Consider the following 23,450-nt stretch of genomic DNA (forward strand, 5'->3'; position numbering starts at 1 on the left):
GCGGACATTGGCTGCAACGTCAACCTGCAACTGCCCTCACAAGAACACTGCGCTTCTCTCTGAGCCCAAGAGTAGTATTTGCCTTGCTCAGAACATGACCTCCAAGATTTGCACATGCCAGGTGGTTTTGCGCCAGCCGTCCCATTCGCCGCGCTCCCCAGCAAAAAAGTGTAATGCGGCGCGCGCCCGGCTACCCTGAGGGGGCGCTCTTAGCCGATGTGTACGATGTATGTTTTATTAGAATGTGAAAACGTCTGCGCAGTGGTCAATTTAGGCATCACTGGCCTCCTTGAAGCCCTTGGGTTCAGCGAGAGCAGGGGAAAAGTAAACATGTCCGCAATAGGTATTTCTAAGAGTCAATTGGAGGATTGGTGGAAGAAAAGTAGGGAAACGACAAAAAACGGAGACGTACAAAAGCAAAGTTCGCAATAGGGGATCAGAAAATTTGGTTGTGGGAGTCCATAGCGTTTCTTTTCTTTTTTGTTGTTTAACCTAGGTAGGACATTAGGCAGTATAATAACAAGACCTTGGCGGCGCAACCCACCCAAGTTCCAAAGGGGACACTCATAACATCCATCCATACGATGCCAGCAGTGGCCGCGGTAGAATGCAAACCGTGCGAGGTCTCAGCTTGCGCACTGACTTTTTTCACCTTTTGTGGTGCATTTTCACAGTTAAGGGGAGGGAACAGCGTCCAGATCTTCCAAATGCATTTATTTTGGCCTAATTTATGAAGGAAAACGCAGCAACTGCTCAGTTTTCCGAAATTAGATAACTGTAAGGGTATACCTTTTTGTCTGTGCTAGCATTACATTATTTTATTCGTGCGTGCATTAAATTTCCTGATGTAGGAAGTAACAGAGGTATCCTGACATCGTTTGGTGCTCATGAGTATCTCGATGGAAATTAGGCTAATTGTGGTAGCCAGCTGATGCATTCTGTGGTCCTCATCCTGAGAAGCATCGCCTTATTTGATCACACACAGATATTGATGAGGTATGGACAAACCCAAGTAGGGCTGCTGTCTGTGTTATGGTCATTGACAAGGACTGCATTACGGTCGCATGACAAGCTCCGCATCTTTTTTTGTTCGCTTTTTGTTTGTTAGTTTTTTGCTGCACAGTGCACTTGCAGTGGCGGCATTTAATGTCCTGAATTGGACGGTTTACCGAAGTCACGTGTCATGGGCAGTGACATTGCAGGGAGTGCATTTTATGTAAAACACTTCTGCATTCAACCTTCATTCTGGCTAGGAGAGAGACTCCCTAGAGAAAAGGGGCACGCAGAATTTTGTGTAAAATTTCAGTCACTTTCCGGTGCGTGTTGTTGCAATACCTTGTAGGCACAATTGTCAGCATGTGGCGATACTGTTTGTCTCTGTTCAAAATGGCTAAACCTGGTGACGGGCCATTTAGCAACTTCGCTATAAAAGAATCTGCAAATGGATTTGCTCCTTTTCCTGCTCGCGAGATGGCCAACAATGGGCGACACTTAACGCTCGCACTCATGTATGTATATTCACACACAAACACACAGGGTGCCTTTGCAGACCCAGCCCCTGGATGCCACGATGCTAGAAAAGAAAATTAAATTATGGGGTTTTATATGCCAAAATCACTATCTGATTATGAGAAACAAACAACAAACAAACCTTCTCTCGTTCTAGCTGATTCACGTGCTGCTCCAGCTCTTGCAGGTCTTTCTCAGTAGGAGTGGATGTGTTAGAAAGGACCAGAGCTGGCATGCCCAGCTTGGTGCACAGCTCACACTCCTTGGAGCGCAGCTTCTTGCGTTCTCGCTTCCGGAAACTTTTGATCTGCTTAAGTTGCTCCAACCTTTCCCGGATGACATTCTCCTTCTCGAGCATTGTGAGGGAACTGTCGACCTGAGGAAGAACAGATGTGGAAACATCAGAGCCAGCGTACTTACACGGGGCTGGGGAAGGACATGAACGTGTTCGTCCATCTCCTTTCTACTGTTGTACCAATAGACTGAGTTGGTCTTATTTACATCGGACAGTATATATAAGGCATGAACATTTTCAGAGAAACGTTCCACCATTAAGAGCACAATCTGTACAGGGAGAATGGGTACAGGGCAGTGGCCCACCACCTTAAGCTGAAAATGACGACATGCAGATAGACCAACAAAGACCGGTTCTCTGTGTGTGTGTAACTGTATCTGTGTGTCGTCATTCTTGTGCCTTGTACCTGTAGATCTAAGTGTTACGCCCGTGGTGTGTCGTCTGCTAAATCCCCTACTGGTGTAATGTGCTAAGACTTGCTGGAAGTTACCCTTCATAGTGCAAGCGCTTCTTGAAGAAGTTTATGGTTTGAACAGCATTAACCTATCCAGTGTGTTCACCCTTAATTTGAATATTGTGTGCTCTGTAGGTATTTAGAGCAACTGACTGCACCAGTTCAGAAAATTCGCTTCAAACTCGGGCCATGCTTCAGGTATCAACCAGCCAAAGAGCTTAATCAACATGACACCAAGGGTCAAGACACTGTGTTGCATGTTAAAACGTGCTTTGAAATGGCAAGCTTGGCTGAAAAGTCGCATATTTTCACATGCTCGTTTATTTTATTTTGTTCAGAGTACACTCATAGATCTGCTTTTACTTTTCTTTGTTTCTTTGGTGTTCAGAGGAACAGCACTTTACATGTGTGGTGCTTTAACATTAAAGGGACACTAAAGGTTACCAGAAAGTCAAGTTAAAGTGATAAAGCAATGGTCTAGAACGTCTAAGGCGTCAATAGAACAGAGCTTTAGTAACCGAGAAATTGAGGTAAATGCATGACACGATTTGAGACCCCCCAGCAACGTTCCGGTACTAGCCCGATGACGAAAGCACTCCTCATCTTAATTTATGTCACTAGTACTCAACTCCTTGTATTAAAAAGATAATTTCATTAGATTATGAGACGGAAGAAAATGCTACTTGTCTACTTCTATTCCATCGTAAGAAAAAAAGAACATTTCGACGTTACCCTTGAGTAGTATGCGTGATCGAAAGGTTTCGTTTTCGCTTGACTCTGTGCGCTCGACTTTGCGCCGCGCGCACTTCAGAGTTTCAGTTGTTTCTTTAACACGTCGTGCTGCGGTGGTCCTGCTGGCTCGCGAAACTTGAATTTGGAACAAGCAGCAAGAATGCCACGTCCATGTGACGCCGTGGGATGCGCGAACGGTCCGCGGAACTTGGCCAAGGGCAGTTGCAGCGGCGAATCGAATGTTACTTATCACTGTGTGCCAACGAGTGAACCTCTCCGTTCGAAGTGGTTAAGTGCCGTACCTCTGACACAGCGTGCTGGCAAAGAGCCGAAAAATCACGTAGTGTGCTCGCTGCACTTTCGTCCAGAGGATTACGAGTTCAACGCCGACTTACCGAAGTCGCGTGAAGTGCCTTTCAAAGCAGGCCATCGTCGTAGTAGTACGCAACGACGCCGGCAGCGCGAGCCTTCAACAGCAGGTCACGTTCATCAGTGCTTAAATTGCTGAACTCGAGCCCAGCATCGCGAGCTAATGTGTCGTTGTCAGGGTCATCCATTGGAGCGAGCGTTGAAGTTGGCGTCATAAAATAAAGAACCATTTATCGTCGTGCGCTTTCCCTTCCGCTAGCCACCATACTTCCGCTTTCGCGCTGCTGTCGGCTCTGTCTTGCTCTGTTTTTGGCCGCGCGTTTGCGTTTTGTGCGGAAAAGCCGTAGCGCCGTCTGCGAGAGCCGTTTTACTCACCGACGGCGCAACGTCACTATGAGACCATGACGTCAATACTCCTCGATCGGAGGGCGGGTGATTTGAACAGCGCTGGAGGTGTGTGGACGCTTCAGAACGCATTTTCTCTTAATATAAGTCTCCTCTTCGCACGAAACAAGCGTTTCTGGGATGGTATTTCAACAGTGCACGTTGACTTAATATTAACCTCGACTATTGTTGACATCTACGTAATGCGAAGCATCGCACGGATTATTGCCACATGAGATGCCAGCGCGCGTCGAGCTGGTGGTGCTCTGGCAGCATAAGACACGTTTTGTTGTTTTCTTGTTGCATTGTGTCTTAAGTGAGCAACGAGAGACCGAAAAGAAATCAAGCTGGTAGGCAATGCCGGATGCCGCCAAAGCAAAACATGATGCCCATATCGCGCCACTTGCGGCAGGGAACGGTAGCGCATTTGGATTATCGCGTACTAAAAGTATGTAGTAACGCTGCCAATGGCACTATGCACCCCGCACTATAAAACAGATAGGTGAAGATGCTTAGCGCAATAGGTTTGATGGCAATAGCTATGAATGCGGCATACGATAACCCAGGTGGAGATTTGTTGGTATTGAAATAAGAAACTGCTCACTGTCGCCTTCACACGAGACGGGAATCTAAATACTGTTCCTGATCGGGCGCGCCTCGTGCCTTTTCTTTTTCCCATGGGATCTAGCAGCAGGGTAATGTATACGATCGCATTCTGCAGCAGGGGACGGCGGCATGTTGCAGTTGCTGTCCATTGAAAGCGTGCGCTGTCCTTTCGATGGCACGATGCGCTGTGAAACAGGCGAATATGCTGCGTGTGATGACCCCGGATAAGATTTGCTGGTACAGAAATGAGAAACAGTGTGCGCCAGCATTTTTACGTGAGACGAGTGGGGGAGTATTGAGGTGAAGCTGCCACGGCAGGCAGAGTATATACTGTTCTCGATCGCGCACACGTTGCACATTCTCTTGTTTACATAGGCTCTAGCAGACGGAGAATGTATCATATGATCACAGTTTGGCAACGTATTGAACGTTGGTGCCATAGAACTTGTTTTCCGGGAACATATGAACCGGTAAAGGATTTGTGTAGCTGTTGGTTCATTTTTCGTGTTCTTGATTGTGAACGCTGGTGTGGGGAAAAACACACGTAATGGGAACGAATCAACAAGGTTCTACTGCATGTGGCAGCATGAAAATATACCAAACTCAAGGATACAATCGAATCTGACACAGCACTGCATCAAAACAGTAAGTTGGGCCAGTTGGTTAGGATTCATCATAAGATTCATAACAGCGCAACACGACACGAACAAAGGGAAGGTAAGAATGACAACACGATACTGACTCTCAACTGGCATTTTATTGAAGCGTTTAACATGTAGTCAGTTTTACTGTATGTATGACAAGAACTATTAAATTAAATTTAAAGGAATCGCAGAGACTCAGCCCGACACCTGCACCGAGAATGGGTCTTCGTCATTGTTGACACCCAGCTGACTTCGTTGTCCTCAGCTCCTGCAGAAGCATCAAATTCACAAAACAGCCATCTGCTATGTATTTGGCATTACCCCCTTCCAGAAAGCATTGTCTTGATGTTTCAAATGCAAAAAAGAGAAAGAAAAAGAGAAAGAGTAACACTGATGAGGTTTGTGGAGGGGAATGGGTCATAAGTGGGATGAAGGTGAGTGGAAATGAGAATGGCCTCGTCAAGTTGAGTGCTACAGTTTCATCCTGGAAACATGGGCAATGTCCCACCTGCTGCACACATCAGGATTCAAGAGTGGTGTCTTCAGGGAGAACTTCATAGTTGCTCTCTCTCAGGCAGCACAGGACACTGTAGGGACCAAAGTAGTGGTGCAGTAACTTTTCCGACCAACAATGTTGGCAAATAGGTGTCCATACCCAAACTTGATCACTGGGTTGGTAGATAACCTCGCGATGGTGAGTGTTATACCTCGGAGTCTACGTATTGTTGACTCTGAATTCGCTCATGCGCAAGCTCGCGAGCTGCGTCTTGGAGCCAGGTAAATTCATCCACGTCAATGGTGATGTCGTATTGGCCGGGCAGGAGCATGGCGTCCAGCATGGTGGTTACCTCACGGCCAAGGAGCAACTGGAAAGGAGTGAACCCAGTAGTTGCGTGAACAGCAGTGCTGAATGCAAATTTAACGCAAGGCAAGACATTGTCCAAATTCTTGTGGTTGATGTCAGCGATTGTCTTGTTTAACCTCTCCACAAGGCCGTTGGTCTGAGTTGGTATGCAGTGGCTTGGCGATGAGCTGCTCCACTAAGCATCATGACGTTTTGCATCACTTGTGCTGTGAACTGTACTACGATCTGTTAAGACTACCGCTGGTGCATCATGCCGGAGGACGATGTTGTGGATGAAAATGTGCATGATATTACCGGCAGTGGCTCAATGAAAGGCTCCAGTTTGGCAGTATTGCACCAAATAATCAGTTGCAACCACGATCCAGCGGTCGCCAGCAAAAGAGCAAGTCCATGCAGATTTGTTGAAATGGTGTTGGTGTAAAAGGGTTCAGGAAACCAGCTGGGCGCTGAGGTGGAACCTTTCGATGTTGGCAGTCACAGCATGTGTTCATGTAATGCTCGATTTCCTGGGTGGGCTTAGGCCAGTAGTAGTGATGAATTCGGGCCAAGGTACAAGTGAATCCCAAATGGCCTGAAGAGGGCTCATTGTGGCACGCGGACAAAATATTGGCACGCAGTGCAGGCGGAACGACAAGGAGATGTCCAGTCGCCGATGGGTGGAAGTTCTTTTTGTACAAGACATTGCCACGGAGACAGAACGAAGATGGTAAACGCAAGAATGTCTGTGGAAGATCTGAACTTCGGCCTTGAAGACAGTCGATAAGGTACCAGAGTTCTAAATCGTCTCGCTGCTGCCAAGTCAAGCTGGATATATCGACAGCGCAAAGGAAACAACTGTCGTCATCTGTATCAATTGACACCGTTACAAGTGGAGCCTGTGGAGTGGAGACAAGACATGATTCCCACTTAAGACCTGACAAGACTGTGGTCATCATACTTTGAAAGGTTGCGGGAGCTGAGCATAATCCGAAGAGCAGCACCTTAAATTTGTACAGACCATCGGAAGTTACGAACGCAGTTCATCAACTTCGATCCGCCAGTATCCACTTTGCAAATCCATTGATGAAAAGTATCGGGCATGTCGAAAGCGGTCTAAAGAGTCATGTATAAAGGGAAGACGGTAGGAATCAATTCTCGACACTTTGTTCAGTTTGCAGTAATCCACACAAAACCGAAGAGTGCCGTCCTTTTTCGCAAGTACAACAAAGATGCCCACGGGCTGGTTGAGGGTTGAATTACATCGTCGTCGAGCATTTGTTTCACTTGACGAATCACCTCTTGCTCCTTTTGCGACACTCGGTAAGTGTGCTGACGCACGAGTCGTTCGTTCTGGTCAATTATAAAACGGTGCTTCATGATGCGGGTCTGCTTTTGTAGACATGGGTGCAAAACAGTCACTGAACAGGTATAAAATACTTCATATACGTTATTTCTGTGTGATTAAGAGCTCAGGATTTATGTCAACTGTGTTGACAATGGTGGCATCACTCTTGGCTGCTGCAGAAAGCTCAGCAAGCGGAGAACTCTGTGCATCCCCAACTTCTTCAAAGTGAGCAATGGCCGTTCGCTTTACCAGGTGTTGGTACTCATCGCTGAAGTTCAAAATTAAAAGTGCAGTCATCCTGCAATTCAGTTGAATAATGACACGGGTGACTGAGATCTGAGCCAAGAGCACCGGGAGGTTTCCTTCAGCGATGACACTACCGTAATGGTCGCAGTCGCCATTAACAGTTATGAACATACTAATACGCAGTGGAAGTGTTACGGTGCCAACAACATGCAGTGCTGTTTTGCGTGTGCTACAATCTTGCAGTACGGGTGCATAGTTATCGGAAAACGTTATAATCAGCTCGCGAAGGTGGATAACAGCTCCGTGCTTGCGAAGAAAATCCATTCCAAGGATGACTTTCCGAGAGCACTCGCGCGGTACGATGAAAGCTGCAATGTACGTTGACAAACGAATTTGGAGTCTGGCTGTGCATCTCCCAATTGGCGTCAAGAGATGACCACCTGCTGTTGGAGGCTTGGTCCGTGCCATGGCATCGTGACTTTCCTCAGTTGAGCCGCTAGTTCAGCACTCGTAACGGAATAATCGGAACCAGTGCCCACAAGGGCAGTGAACGGGCAGTTGTCGACCTGAATGGGGATGAGAGCGGAAACACTTCCTTTGTCAATGGCATGTAGCTGTGACAGGGAATCATCTGTGGTAGTCCAGAGTATCTGGGGAGAAGGATATTTTACAGTTCAGTCAACAGCGGCTCCACCCCCGGAGTTCGCTGCTCCTAGTTTCCCCGGTGTGGGCTGAGGGCCTAGTAGATTTGCCCCAAACGCCTTACGCGAACACAGAGTGTTGGTCAGGTGATGCAGGGCGTTGAGGTGATGGGGAGGAGCCGAGGAGGAGAGCAGGACTGACGTCACGGGAAAGTCGAGGACTGGTGGCTTACCAAGTACTCTGCAATAGCTCGGGTATACACCATCCCGGGGTCCACGTGCATCTGGGCGAAATCTAGGAAGGCCCATCTGTCGGTATGTACACTCTCAATACAGGTGACGTGCTTTGTGGCTGATTGTCGGGAGTGTGCCACCCACTGGATTTCCACATGTTCAGACTTTGGCATGCGAAAGGCAGAGGGCTCTAGAAGTACCGTGCCATCGGCTGCGTGGCTGGACAGGACGGACAGCTGACTGCTGGCATAGGAGCTCTTAAAGGGATACAGAATAAAAAATTTGTCGCCGAAATTTCTGGCTCCAATGATAGCTATCGCACTGAGTGACCTAAACAACGCTGAGCAGAAATGAGCAAAAAGTAATTTAATGACTATTTCTCAAATTGCCGCACCTCGTGGCCTCCTTGGAAAGCTCCAGCAAAATCGTATTACGTCACACTTACCTGCTTCACTGCTTCCCGCCCATTGCGAGCAATCGCCCACACTCAGCGCACAAAGGGGAGAGTGAAATTTGATGCGATGCGTTTGCTTTGTTATTCGACCATACAATTCGTACCGCTTCCTTGTGTGAACTGTTCAAGAATCTAGTCTTTCACCTTGTGGTTTGATGTGAGGAGCAGCCGGGTCAACGCCGCAGAATGCCAAGGGTCTGCTGCATGCTTTGATGACACATGAGCGCCGACAACGCGTCCCTACTGTGTCCGCCAAAGGCGTCTACTATGGCATCTGCAATTAGCGCTGTAGTAGATGCCGCGGTTGTCTCCACTCTGTAGGGAGCGGCTCGCTCCCTACAGAGAAAGCTTGCAGCAAGTTTGCACCTGTCACACAGCAAGCACAGCAAGCTTGCACCTGCCATGAATGTGAAAGTGCAAAATTTTGCATTCATGACAGATGCAAGCTTGCGACCTGAGCCACAGGGTCGCATTTATATATGCTTTCCATGTATGATGCCTCCTCTGATCTCTCAAGGTCTACACAGATGCATGCAATGCACAACGTAAACACCCCGTTGCTGGTTCAGGCTCCCACGGCATTACGGAGGGGGACTGCTGTGGTGGGTCATTGTCGCCGCTAGATGAAGCGGACGGATCGTACGCATACGCCTTCATCATGTGTGGTCATTCAGTAGTCTGCTCATCGAAGTCAGAGTCAATCTCTGCTCATGCCATCACTCTCAATAAGCATTGTGCATGGTACAACGCGGGGTGTGATGTCAGATCCGCCAGCTTGTTGTCGGGAGCGTGTTGCGTGTGACCCGGTGGCCGCTTAGCGCGTCAAAAATAAAGCCGTCCGCTCAAATATGACCCGAATACAGTGCAGTCCACTTATAACGATACCACATATAACGATATATCGGTTATAACGATGGGTCGACATTTTATGCATTAGGTCTATGGGGAAAAAAACCATTTATAACGATCGGTTATTCACCACATATCGGATATAACGATCAAAATTTTGCAGTCTCGACGGCGTTTTCCGTGCCAAATAATCGTAACGTTTGCGTTGCTTAGTTCCCTGAAACGAACGATGTCGAGACGAGGCGATGTTTACCTCCGTAAGTTCGTATCTGCCGCCATTACCGCGCAGCGCGTCTCGCCCCGCCCGCGCACGAGTAGGCGCAGCCAACGTTGGCGCAGCGCGCCACAAGATGGCGCTAGCTGCTTCATGCGCGCGCGTCGGCCACAGTCGCTCCGATAGAGAGAGAAAGAAAAAAAGAAGCGACAAGCAAAGCGGCGCGGTGGCGCCCGTCCCGCGTCTCTCTCGCGATAGCAAGCTGACGCCACCGAAGCAGCGTGCAACCAACGGTTCAACCCAGTTCGAAGATGGCGCCGACAAAGCGCAAAGCTGTGTCGCTTGACACGAAGATGGATATTTTGCAGGACTCTCGATGCGGCTTCAAGGTGAGCGCCCTCGTGAAGAAGTATGAGCTCGTCCAGTTAACGATTTCAACCATCTTGAAAACCGGGAGCACCGCGATTGTGAAGGCAGGAGCTATCAGCGGCCATTCCGATCAGCGGAAAATGGGTTAGAGACCCTTTGTACGCCGATGTTGAAGAGGCGCTTTACCAGTGGTTCATCACCAATTGCTTCAAGAAGGCGGGCTTTGTGCGTAAGGACGAACTTCCCCAACCCGCTGAGACCGACCCGGTGGAAGTCGCTGACATAACCGAGCTCTGGGAGCTCGTTCCTACTGGTGACACAGGTGGTGTGTCGAAGGAGGAGTTTTTGACTGCAGACAGTGCTGCCTCGTTCTGCGATGAGGTCACCGACGAGGCGATCGCTGAAGATGTGCTGTCTCGACAGACGCAAAGTTGTGCGACGGTGGCGACGGCATCAGCGACAGTGACAACGAGATCGACTGTGGCTCCTTGACCCCGACCACGATGTCCGTGCACGCAAAGTGCACTGTCGTCGATCGACTCCTTAATTGATTTTATGCATGCTAAAGGATTGCCGCCAGTGTTCGCGCAGCAGCTGGAATCCATGCACACCGCGGTTGTGAAGCTGAAGCTGCCGCAAAAGCAAGTGCAGATTTCGGACTATTTCGGCGCGCCTAATCCTTGACACGGTCATTGGCGCTAGAAATAAAGTTTGTTTTTCACGGCCTACTGTATACATCATCTATTCTTTAGAGCAAGTAGCGAATTCGAGTTCAGAGCTGCAAAGGTAAAGAGCGCAAACGCGTTTAATTTTTTTTTTTTTTTGGTAAATGCAGTCCAGATATAGCGATCATCGGTTATAACGATCATATTTTTCGTCTTTCTCGATATCGTTATAAGTGGACTGCACTGTAATAACTATAGAAGAGCAACAGTGTCTTAGGAATGCAATTGTGGTGCTTTCTCAATATTCCTAGATTTTTATTCTGTATCCCTTTAAGGCTGCGTCATACGACAGAAGAGGGGTTGCAGCTGGCAGTGCGATCAGCGGTTGTACCAGCTGCTTGACCTCTTCGCGAACTGTATTGCTTAGAGCCGTCGCATGGGGTTGAGGAGACACTGCATGAACTTTTAGCCAGCTCCTCACATACAATACCGCACACAAATTCTCTGAGGGTCATCAAATCAGGGCTTGCCACGGACGACGATAGATGCAAAGTTGCTTGGGCACTCATACTGTGACGACCGCTATTTGATATTTGCTTCCACATCGCATATGGCACAGAATGTGACTTGCAGAACCGCGGCATCGTATTTTCCCACAACCACAAATGGGCTGCGGGGCCATCAATGAGACTTAGACCTGGCATAAAGAAATCTCGGAACTCCTCTAAGAATGCGCTAACCAAAGTACGGTCAGGGACATTTTGCTCACCAAAGGTTTCCTCAGCGAGAATGCCAAGGACGGGCCATCCACTATGCTCAAATGCACTGATGACATCGTGCCCGCACAAATTCGGGCCAGCGCATTGTGGTATGGAGTTGCATCTAGGGTTTTTCCTGCGTACGAAATGAGAAGCTTCAGCTGACCCTTCACGGGAAGCTTGCCCAGAAAGCAGAACAACTGCAAGGACGTCTCGCGGAGCGCAGGCCAGACATGCCGATGCTTGCAGTATGTTTTCCACATAATAATGGAGACAGGCGATCCAATGTCCACTTGCATTGTGAGCGGAATTCCGCTCTAGCAGAGGATGCGAACCACGGGGTTGACCCAGTTTATCGACAGTGTACAAACTCAGTGGACAAAGTTCGCTGCTGTCGCTCTCTGAAGAATGCTCCTCACAATGGGCCACCCCTTGTTTCCATACACACATTTTAGCTAGGTGCCCTTTACACTGGCAGCGAAAAACCTCCGCCCGGCAAAACTTTCACTTTGCTGCCTAGTGCTCAGTGCTACCGCAACAAGGGAAAACGACGTCTTCGCTTGGTTGAAAAGTGTGCGGGTGTGCCTTGTGGTAATACGGTTGACCTTGCATCTTGCTCCTCACGGCATGGCCGTTGCCATACTCCTGTGTCTTCTCCATATGATTAACGTTGAGGGCTGCCATCTCGGCTGCTAAAGCTATATCTTCGGCTTCTTTCAGAATCAGAGAAGGTTCTGCCAAAAGCTTCCGACGAACTCTGGCATCACGTAGACTGCAAACAAGTCTGTCTCGCAGCATCCTATCCGGTGCTGCGCCAAAGCTGCAACGGCAGATCTTCTTCAGAATTTCAACAATAAAGTCCTTTGTTGTCTCGTTGGGACGCTGGCATCTGGTGAAGAACTTGTATGAATCCGCTATTTCATTGCCCTGTGGCACAAAGTGAATCTTATCCGCGAAGTGGCGCGAAGTGACGAATCTTATCCGGCGCGCACCATCCCGTTATTATGCCAACTGTTGTCGTTCTTAAGGCTGCCATTAGCAGGGCTCGTTGTTTCTTCGAGTCAACGACTTTGTAAGCTTCCAAGTAGGACTCCAGACGTACCTGGTAGGCGTCCCAACTGTCTTCCATTTCGTCGAAACCCGGCGGTATGGCATGGGCCGCCATGGAGCATGGAGCATGCCCGGTGGTGGGCAGCCTCGTTGCCACTGTAGTAACTCGACAAGCAGTTGGCAAAGAACGAAGACTTTATTAAAGATTAGTGTAGTTTTATAGCCTTTTTCTTGTGACATCACCACAGCCACTGCTGATTAACAAGAGGTGTGGCCGGTGAAGCTAACAATGTAAACACATGTCTGCGGCACATGCTGATTCACAACAGTCTTTAGCTTCCTTTTGACTATATTGTATTGTGCTGTTACGAACCTTATGATGACACAGCACTGAACTTACCAGCAGTGGAAGTTGCCCACAAAATGTTAAGTGACATTCCTCTCACACCCCAATAATAAACTTTTGAACCTCAGGCATTCAAATGGAATGTTCTAGCTGTCCAAATTTAGCATATCTGTTTGACAAAAAGAAAATATTAGGTTAAGCTGAAGCAGCAAACTCTGCAACATCGATAAGCTCCTCCCTACATCATGGCAAGGCGGAAACAGATTGCTGCTCTGCCTCCTCATGACAGCACACGTTGCTGCCTAGTTAAACCAGCACAGGCACATTTGTAAATCTCGCTCCTAAAAGGGTTAAAAGAAAAGTTTGCAAGTATAGGATATGATAATTTGGCGCTAAAGCCTGTCTGAAAATGTCAGGCTAGGAGTCATCGACGCTGTCATGACACAGCAAAATTTGTGGGTATTGTGTAGCAATAACGTTATGCATGACAGTGCTAGCTCAAAAGGTATGCTGTGCTTCGTCTTCATAGCTGCTGCAATGATTGCAGGAATGAAACCAGCCACATAAACAAGAATGCACTTCCCCAGTAATTTAAATTTCAATTCGATTCAATTTAATTCATGTTCAATGAACATGAGGGTGGGAGAAAAAGACACTGGCACTCGCACCCACTGCATAGCAGGCACTTAAGCAAGTTACAGATGTGCAATAAACAAAACAGTCGGGCAAGTAAGTATTGCAACAGATGTATACTACTAAATGCTACAGAATAAAAGAAGTATCACAAGAAATTCTGAAGGTAACCGTTTTACAGTATCACTATAACACAACACGTCAAGTATAACACATTTCCAGTTATTTTGATACATACACGTAAACAGAAACATGGAAAGGGTAATATAATACGTATAACAGGAACACTGTAGTTGATCACTTTTCACACAAGGACAAGATGTTTCGTATGTGCCCGTACAAGATGCAGCATGCGATTGGTCCACTAAAACTGCTCTAAAAAAAGTACTATTATTACACTAAACGATTTAATCCACTCTGGTAGCTTGGCAGTATATTATCTACTGTTTGGAGCACTAGGACATTCATCTAATACAAGAAAAGTGGGAAAGAAAAAATGTCATGCCAGTATACTTCTATTGTTCATTAATAAAGCAAAAATACATTTCATTCTAGATGAACCAAACTTTCAGCCTAAGAAAGTTTGGTCTAGTACTTCCCTTAGAGACAAAAACAGCACAAGTATAAAAAAGATAACTGACCTGCAACATTATGCTCGTAGTCATGCTGGAGTTTGGGCTTAAAAGTAGACAATACCTGGCCCTTTTCTTTCTCCACTAGCAGTCAACATTTTATATGCCAAAGGAATCAAGAGCGAAATACGAAATGATATTGCAGCAGTCTAAATTGTCTTTCTCTGTTGTGGTCCTTTAGGAAGTAGCAAAGCTATGCCAGAACTTACCGCAGGGCTGGCAACTGAGAGTTCCAGGGCAAGCTGTTGCACCTCATTGCTGAATTCCTTGATGTTTCGGAGTAGTCTTTCCCGCATTTCAACTTCGCCCTCGAGCATCTGGTCCAGCAGGTTGGCAATGTGGGCCCGAGTACGCTCGAGGCGGCTTCGTGTAGCCTCGTAAGTGATGCCCACGTCGGACCAAATGCTCATCAGCTCACTGACCTTAGTTCGCACCATTTCACAGATGTGCTGACTCATCTGCGCCCTGCATTCAGAAAGAAACAAGAGAGGCTAAGCACACCTTACCGCAGCATCACTTATTCCAGCACCTCAACAATAATGATTTCACTAGTGCAGATGATGGAGCACCTGCTGCCTACTTATGTTGTGAAAGGAAAAACACCCTTTGACAGCTTCTCATCACAAGCCATTCAGAGTGGCAAAATATTCATGAAGAGATGAGGTCATCAAAAGCCAAAAAGTTGCAATCGCTTGCAATGATATTAGGGTGTCAAAAGCAATTAGGGATTAAAGAGACACTAAAGATTAATAACTTGTACTGTACTATACTGGCGGACAACTTTTCTTGGCTATGAAGCGAAAGCCACGGGGCGGAGATTTTGCACATGACTGTATTCATACACAATGTAGTCCGGGCGCGCTCGGCACTGGTTTCTGCTTCGCCAACTTCGCACAACTCGGCGTGAATCAGTGTTTATTCACATACAATGTGTGCCCAGTTCTGAACAGCTAGCATCACAGCCTGCGTCAGAGCTCCGAAGCAGCCGTATGGCGACGCGCCACCGATGCTGCCGTCGGTAGAGCCGGCGCAGCAGTCAGCTCGCTCACTCGTTTGTACGTGCCGATCGTTGTGATTTCCAGAGGGGCTCGCTTGGTTTCTGGGCAGACGCTGGAAAAACTTATTTTGTGTGCTTCAACAGTATTTAGTTGCCAAGGTTAGTCAACAGCCCCTCAGGGGAGTTGATTGGCGAGACAGCAAGTGACGAACACTCACCAGAAGACACAGGCGTCATTTTGCGTTTGATGAACGTGCAGAACAAGCAACAGTCTCGAGTGTGCGAAAACTCGAAAGAGCAAACTAAAAGCGCAATAAAATACCAATATTTGACTGGTGAATATTACGTAGTGTTTCAAATTAGGTGCTGTAAAAATACAAGTATTGTTTCCCATTTCTCACGTAAGAAAATGTGAGAAAAACTGCGGGACTACTTCCAGCAGCGGTGAAAGAGGCACGTTTAGTTTCCGTAGCCTTCGCTTCATAGCAAAGAAAAGTTGTCCGCGAGTATAGAAAGTTATGCTTCTGCAATACAAAAAAAAAAAAAAAAAAACTGCTTTGGTAGAAAGGTGCAATTATCCTGAAAAGAGAAGGGCGGCAATGCCATCTTGAAGCTCTCACACCAGGTCGTACTAACATAATCGATGCTAACATCTGCTTGGGCCTGCATAATATTTTATTGGCAAAGAAACTACATACAGCGTATTGTAAGAGCCCAAATCTCAACTTGGCAAGGTTCAAGGATTTTACTGAAGCTGAATGCCCTGTATATAGATGTAAACTGTGCGGTAGTCTCACTGAAAAAAAAAGTAAAGAAGAACAATGTTACATTTACTTGTGTTCTAATAATCAACCAATCACCATGAGATCAACAATAAGCTTTAACAAGATACATTGTCAGTCTATACTGATTTACCTTTATCTGCACGAATGTTTTACTTTCCCAGAATTAAATTATGCAAGTCTTCATGTGCATCAGAGATGCCAACCCCAAGGATAATTGCAATTTTATTAGAGGGAACTGTCACACATCATGCACCACAACACCATGCAGTTGGGCAAACTTTGTGATCAATACAGGAAGAAATTTTAATTACAGAAAACCCAGACGGAAATATCCCAACTGTTAAAAGAACTCTAAAATGTAAAAAATAGAGTGCATTTCTCATTGCTCCAACTGCAACAAGCTTCTTTGAAATTTGATGATGTCATCCTTAGTTGAATAAATGACAGCTTCAGCATCAGCCTTTAGCAAGCTTCACGATGTGAAATTTTGTCTAGGCTCTAGGAGCTCGACACAAATAGAGACCATTCTTTCTACTGGAGTTATCTGTCGCTGCTGTTGCCACTAGCTCTTCGAATATGGTAGGTCCACCACCTTGTTTACTGTAGACAAGGCCAGCATTTTTATTTCTTGACATTTATCACAATAGAGGGTTTTAGAGTAGAGGCCCCAACGTTCGGGGCTTCAAAGAAATAGCGTCAAAGCCACTGTGCATACACGAAATGCAAACAATTTGAGTTTGGCGTCGGGCATGCTATTTCACTGATATAGCAGGAGCCCCAAAAGCTTTGCATCGACAAACATAGCGGCACCCATCGAAGTGATGGATTTAACCAAGCACCAAACTGGGCTCGATTCGTGTTGACATGTTTGCACAGCGCAAAAGATGAGGACTGAAGGAAGAGCACAACAAAGGCGCCTGTGTTGTGTTCTTTCTTCAGTCTATTCAAGACTTTAAAATGATGCATCGAAGAATGTCCTATTTGATGTGATCTTCAAATCAAATAGCAGTTATCAAACATTTGAAAACAACTAAACGCAATCAAACATAAGTGGAACAAATTTCATCGCCGCAGACAGTGTGAGCATAAAATGTGAGGAGGAGGAAAAACATTAAAGAAAAAAAAGAAAGGACAAGCAGGTGTCTTTCTGCTTGTGCGGGAGGCGCCCTTGGTCCAGGGCTCCTGCGGCTCTTGCTGTCTCCCGGGCTCACTACACTAGTTGCTGCTGGTTACGAGGGTCCGAACTAGACAGCACGGCCTCCCACTGCTCGGGTGTTGGGTTTGGTGTTTGTGGGGCTGCCTTCACGTTGGGGCATGCCCATGTGGTGTGATATAGGGAGGCGCAGTCGTTACACCTCTTGAAGGTTATAGTCGACAACGCTGGCCGTCATGGCTGCTTTTTGGGGATACTGCGCGGCATCTGTGTATAGTGTGGTGGGGACACTGCCATATTTTGTCTGTAGAGTTTGTGCGAGCTTGGCGACGACTGGCATAGTGTTACGGGTGCATGCTTCTGGGAATAGGGGCTACCTTGGTGTGCTCCCGAAAGTTGGGGGCCAGATAGATTGCTTGTTCGCGGCCTTTGCCGTTTGTGGAGTAGCCTAGGCGCGCTAGGACTCTTCTTCCTGTTGGTGTGAGGGCTAGGTGTTCTCGTTGGCTTGTGAGGTGCGCGTCTACAATTTCTCTAATTGCATTATGGACTCCTAGGGCTTCAAGCTTGAGTGTCGTTGTTCCCGGTGGTAGGCCGAGCACTTGCTTGTATGCTTTCCGAAGAAGTATGTCTAATTGATCTATCTCCTTGGGAGTGAGGGGCAAGTACGGGGCAGCATAGGCAATGCAGCTAATTATCAGGGCCTGAACGAGCTGTGTTATGTCATCTTCTTCCAGTCCGCATTGTTTGGTGGTGATGCAGCTAACCATTCGCATGATTGGGAAGGTGGTCTGCTTGAGACGGATGGTGTAGTCGCCTCCGCCGTCCAGTTGTATGTAGAGGCCGAAAATGCGGACGCGGTTTACTGTGGGTATTTCTTTGCTGTCGAGGGTGAGTGTGATGGGTATTTCAATGAGTTTTCATCATGATTTCTGTAGAACGACTAATAGTTCCGACTTCTCGGGGGAGCACCGAAGACCACTTGTTTTTGCATGTTGCTGGACGACGTTGGTCGCTTGTTGAATGGAGTCTTGTTTCTCTCCTTCAGAACTAATGGTGGTCCAGATAGTGATGTCATCGGCGTATATTGCATACCCGATTCCTGGTATTGCATCAAGTTTGTAAGGTAATTTCACCATAGCAATGTTGAAAAGAGTGGGTGATAGAACAGCACCTTGCAGGGTTCCTTCGTTGCGAGTAGATAACGTCGGGGTTCTGAGTGGGCCAATGCCTATTGTGGCCGTGCCGTTGCTTAGAAAGGCGCGTATGTAATTGTAAGTACTACGACCACAGTTCGTGAGACTTAGGTTTGTAAGGATGGTATGGTGAGCCACATTGTTGAAAGCGCCTTTGAGATCGAGTGCTAGAATCGCTCCGGTGTTGTGTGGTGAGATGTGTTCAAGGACTTGTTCCTTCAGCTGAAGGATGTCATGGGTAGAAAGGTGGGGCCGGAATCCGAACATTGTTTCGGGAAAAAGGTAGCTGGATTCTAGGTAAGGTTGAAGTCTGTTCATTATGGCATGTTCCAGAAGCTTGCCTAGGCATGAAGTTATTGATATTGGTCACATATTTTCTAAGCTGGAGAGTTCGGAGTCCGTGTGCTTCCAGTCTGCTGGTAGCGTACCCGCTTCCCAATGATGATTAAAGAGGTCAGCAAGAGACTGAATGGCGCCATCATCCAGATTGCGCAGGAGCTTGTTATTTATTTTGTCCTTGCCTGGGGTGGTGTTTCATGTGAGTGCATGGAGTGCTTTGTTGCACCTCAGTGATATTGATCGGCTTGTCGAGGTCGTAATTGTCGCTCCCGCTGTACGCTGGAGGTTATCCTTGTGTGGGTTCGAAATCACCTATGTACCGCGCCCGCAACTCCTCCAGGATTTTGTCATCAGAACCCGGATCGTTGTGTAGGATACGTTGGATTGTTTGCTGGCTAGCTGCCTTGCTTTGTGTGGGGTCAAGAAGATGGCGTAGCAGCGACCGTGTTTTGGCCATACTAAGATTGCCCTGCAACTTGCTGCATAGTTGTCACCAGTTGCGACGGGTGAGCTCGCCAGCATAAAATTCTGCAGTTGCCGTGAGTTTTGCTATACGCAGTTTCAGTTTACGATTATGTTTTTGGCGATTCCATCTGCTAAAATATGAGAATTTACATCGTGGAGCAAGCTACTTCTTGTTATGCAGTGAACTTTCCCACAAAAAATGCAAATTTCAAAAGTTATTGTAGCTTTTAAAAGTGGAGATAAAGATAACCCGGCCAATTACTGACCACTTTCTCTTCTACCGCTGTTCTCTAAAGGTCTGGAGGAACTGTTACATTCTAGGATTTCTTCTTTCGTAGATAAATTTAATTTGATGAGTAAATGTCAGTTTGGTTCTCGCAAAGGTCGATCGACGGAGCATGCTCTGTTAACACAAAAAGAAATTATTCTAAAAGCATTTGAGGAAAAACAGTTTGTTATTGGAATATGTGTAGATCTTTCAAAAACATCCGACAGTTTGAACCATGACACATTATTAGTAAAACTTGAACTTTGCGGGATAAGAGTGGTATCTTTAAAACTTTTAACATCATATTTTAAATACCGGAAACAGTGCATTTCTATCAACAACAACCTATCCCTTCTGAAATCGATAAATACTGGTGTTTCACAAGGTAGCATTCTTGGACCGCTCTTGTTTAATGTATATGTTAATGATGTCACTAACATTAGCAAAACGCCAACTTATATAATCTATGCGGATGACGTGATACTTCTATTTTGCAATTTTGCAGGTCCAACATTAAAACACTTCAGTTAAACATCAATGATTTCCTCCCAAGGCCTGCTGACATGGAGTAATATAAATTCATTACGAATCAATACAAGCAAATATAAAACAATCCTTTTTACTCCTGAACAGTCGCCGGTAGTTATCACAGAAAATCTTATGCTTGACCAAATGCCTTCAGAGGTTGTTGACTCCTTCAAAACACTTGGTGTATACTTCCACAAGCATATGTCCCGGGACATGCATATTAAACACATTATTACCACACTTTCGAGGACTGTCGGCATTTTGGCTAGATTACGTTTTTTTCTACCACCCAATATTAAATTATTGATTCACAATGCGTTATTTTTGCCCAACTTGAACTACTGCTTTCTTGTATGGGGCAAAACTTCGTCATACAATTTACAACAATTGTGTGTACTTCAGAAAAAAGCTCTTAGACACATAGCTGGCGTGCCCTTCAATGCACACACAGAGCAACTTTTCAGGCCGTTGAATGTAGTAGCTGTTCGTAATATTTATTCATATAATATGGCCGTACAATGTAAACATAGCAGCATGAATACTAAGGAAGACATAACGTCGTTATCACACTTCAAGATTAGGACACCTAAATACAACACACATATCAGAGTATTGGAAAGCCCCGTTGTCGAACGAAATATGAAGAACAAGTGCTTGAATGCAGCATACCTGTACTTCTAAATTTTTTTAATGAATGAGAGATTGATATCATAACTGTCAACAACACACTGCACTCGATCTTTGTGACGCATTCATGATATAATCTGTTCTATGTGGATGTACTTGTCTGAAAACTAATATGCATATTATGTATATTTTGCATTTCATGTATATAACCCTGCAATTCTTTTTTTTTTCCTACAGAGAATGTGTGAAACAGTAGTTCGTGCCTGAAACTTTGATATTGAAATGTATTCCGTTGTGTTTTTAACGCTTCTTATGCTCACATTGCTTGAAATGTTAGAAGGAACATCCCTGGTTTATCCTACTGCATGCCTTGTAAAGGGAGTCCGAACCTCTGTCAAGTGAATCAACTTTCACTTAGGTCGGACTTCCCCCATTCAATATGGAAATAAACTCAATTCAATTCACTCTCTGAAATGTCGTGTACGCAAGCCAACTGCTTATTTGTTTCTTGCGCTCAATTTTTACATTTCATAAAGAACTCTTCATAATGTGGAATGTGTTAGGATGTCAATGATTTTAACTGCATCGTGAGAATGGCTGTTCATTATATGAAAGTACTCAAAAATACTCCATATTTGATACACTGGCTGCACTGTTCAATTCATATTCAATTCGATTGCAAAAATTACCATTTGCACACCCTTAGTGTATACCCTTCAGAATAAATCTGAAATCTGTGGCTAGGGCTGAGTAACAACACACTTTCTAGTTCAAACGGTGATGGCGCCACAATTATATCAAGCATGCTTCAACAACAAAAAAATTCACATTTTATCAAATGACAGGACACAGGTGCTGCATCGGTAAACAGTACCCACTGCCATATGCAGTACCTAAGCAATATTTTATTGCGAGTGATCATACGTCTCACTGGAATACTCAGAACAATGCAGCATGTCCTCGTACTTATTGGTGGCTGTGGATTTAATGAAGGCTACCACATTTTCGCTTCAATTTCACATTTTATTGTGTCAGGCGTGGATGTGAGGTATTCATGAAGTATTCAGATTTTCGTATTTACGATTCCATTCACTATTTGAATGTTTTTCAATATTTGTGCACCTCGAGCCGTTCTGAATTTAGGAGAACAGTAACTAATATCAATTTTTTTTCAGTGCAATATTTCGAAATGAATTGTACAGATTCCCTGTTTTCCCCTTCTCTTATCCCGAAGAAAGGAAAAAAAAAAAGCGTCTGAAAAGTATTTCACACAGCGAGATAGCCGAGTACCTTAAGACCATGTAATCAACCCCAGAACCTCCAGCACGCTAGTGCGTTATGAGCACAGGTTGTTCAGAAGCCGCAATGTCAATCCTAGTTGTAAGCGAAAAAAACAAAAACGAAATAGAAAGGTCAATGCTGGGTAGCATGAAATACTAGTGCGGGTTCTAGATTTGGTGTCCTGGACACGCCGCCAATAATACGAAATAATGACATGTAGTTACAACTACAACTAGTAATACAAACAAAAGAAAGACTATCGAGGAAATACAATAACGTCCAGCCAAGAACTTGTGACGCTTAAAGACGCGTTTAGTCGGACGTTAGCGGTGCCGGGTGCATGGGAGCGCGTTGGCCGCGTCCGGTTATGTTGGCTGCACGTCCAACCTTCGGTGGAACCAAATGGTCGAACTAAAGACGCTGTTGTTCTCGCCAACATGACGTAACATGTGCGCGCGCTCACGCTACGTCGAACTATGTTAAGCCCTGAAGTTGAAACGCTACCGCGCACCGCGATTTCAACACCAGAGAGAGCCTTGCGTACAGCTTCATTACTTTAGACATTCATTCGTGCTGAGTGGATACGCAATTTTGTGTTCCAGGTTTGCGAGCACCCCATGGAAATGCATTGAGGGCAGTTAGTGTTCCGGACTAGTTCAGCCTTGCTAACCGCCAACTCCGAAACTGCTCAACGGCCAACGCAAAAACCGGCACAACGGCGCAATTTTCGACCGTTGCGGAGCTCGCCTGCTCGAGGTTCTTCTTATTCACATTTATGCGCCACTTCGACGTTCGGGCGTAAGAATGACAGCTATTGCCCTCGTCCGTCATAATGTTCACGAACGCATTTGTGACAACGTCGCAGAGCGCATCTGGAGGCCGGCCAGCCATGGTAGAAAGCCAGCTGCTGAATAGGCAAAAGCACGCCATTATGGGGTAAAGACGCTTTTGCAGCCACCTCTGCTCTGTTTTAACAGCAAAGTAAGCACGCAGTGATACAAGGAGAGACGTTACTGTCGGCAGGAAAAGCAAACTGGTGCCCAACGCACGCGCCCCAAATGTCAGGTACGGCAGTCGTGCTCACCTTAATTCTGTAAGTCCTGTCATGTTCTCCATGGTAAGCCCGAAATACAAACGTGACCAAACAGGTCAAGTTCACGTCTGCAAGTGCCGTTGTCAGGTTGTAAAAGCTACTAGCCCATGGGCACGTGTTCAATACTGAACCTCTCCAATCATACGTAAACGTTCGCAGGATGCGGCTACACGCGGCAAGCGAACAATTCAAAATATCGCATCGCCAACAGCGTCAAGGGCGAGTAGACCAATCGCCGAGCTACCTGCCGTAGCCGATGATGATGATAGTACACATGCGTTTTTCTCAAAGTATCTAGTAGCGATGCGTTTTTCTGGTGTCCAAATTAACACGCTTGGAAAAATGGCGTCATCTAGATATAATATGGTAATTTGTAGGCTATGCGTTTGCAGGTTGAAAGCGGCAGAAGCAATTTTTGGAGCTGAAAACACGTCATGGGCATTTGTGG

The 23,450-nt window shown here is 46.1% G+C and overlaps 1 protein-coding gene across 1 annotated transcript in view; it reads right to left on the bottom strand.

Annotated features, from left to right (window-relative positions):
* The window catches only part of LOC126531893 (protein regulator of cytokinesis 1-like), an 88,635-nt gene extending 65,439 nt beyond the window's left edge, over nucleotides 1-23,196 (bottom strand). Inside the window, exons 1-3 of the mRNA XM_055070665.1 lie at nucleotides 22,994-23,196; nucleotides 14,483-14,738; nucleotides 1,652-1,885 (exon numbers count right to left, since the gene is read on the bottom strand). Of these exons, the coding sequence (XP_054926640.1) occupies nucleotides 1,652-1,885; nucleotides 14,483-14,738; nucleotides 22,994-23,025 (522 nt within the window). The 5' untranslated portion in view covers nucleotides 23,026-23,196. The remainder of the gene's footprint in view (nucleotides 1-1,651; nucleotides 1,886-14,482; nucleotides 14,739-22,993) is intronic.
* Nucleotides 23,197-23,450: the final 254 nt, after the last annotated feature.

Source organism: Dermacentor andersoni, chromosome 4 (assembly GCF_023375885.2).
Source record: "Dermacentor andersoni chromosome 4, qqDerAnde1_hic_scaffold, whole genome shotgun sequence".
Taxonomy (NCBI): Eukaryota; Metazoa; Arthropoda; class Arachnida; order Ixodida; family Ixodidae; genus Dermacentor; species Dermacentor andersoni.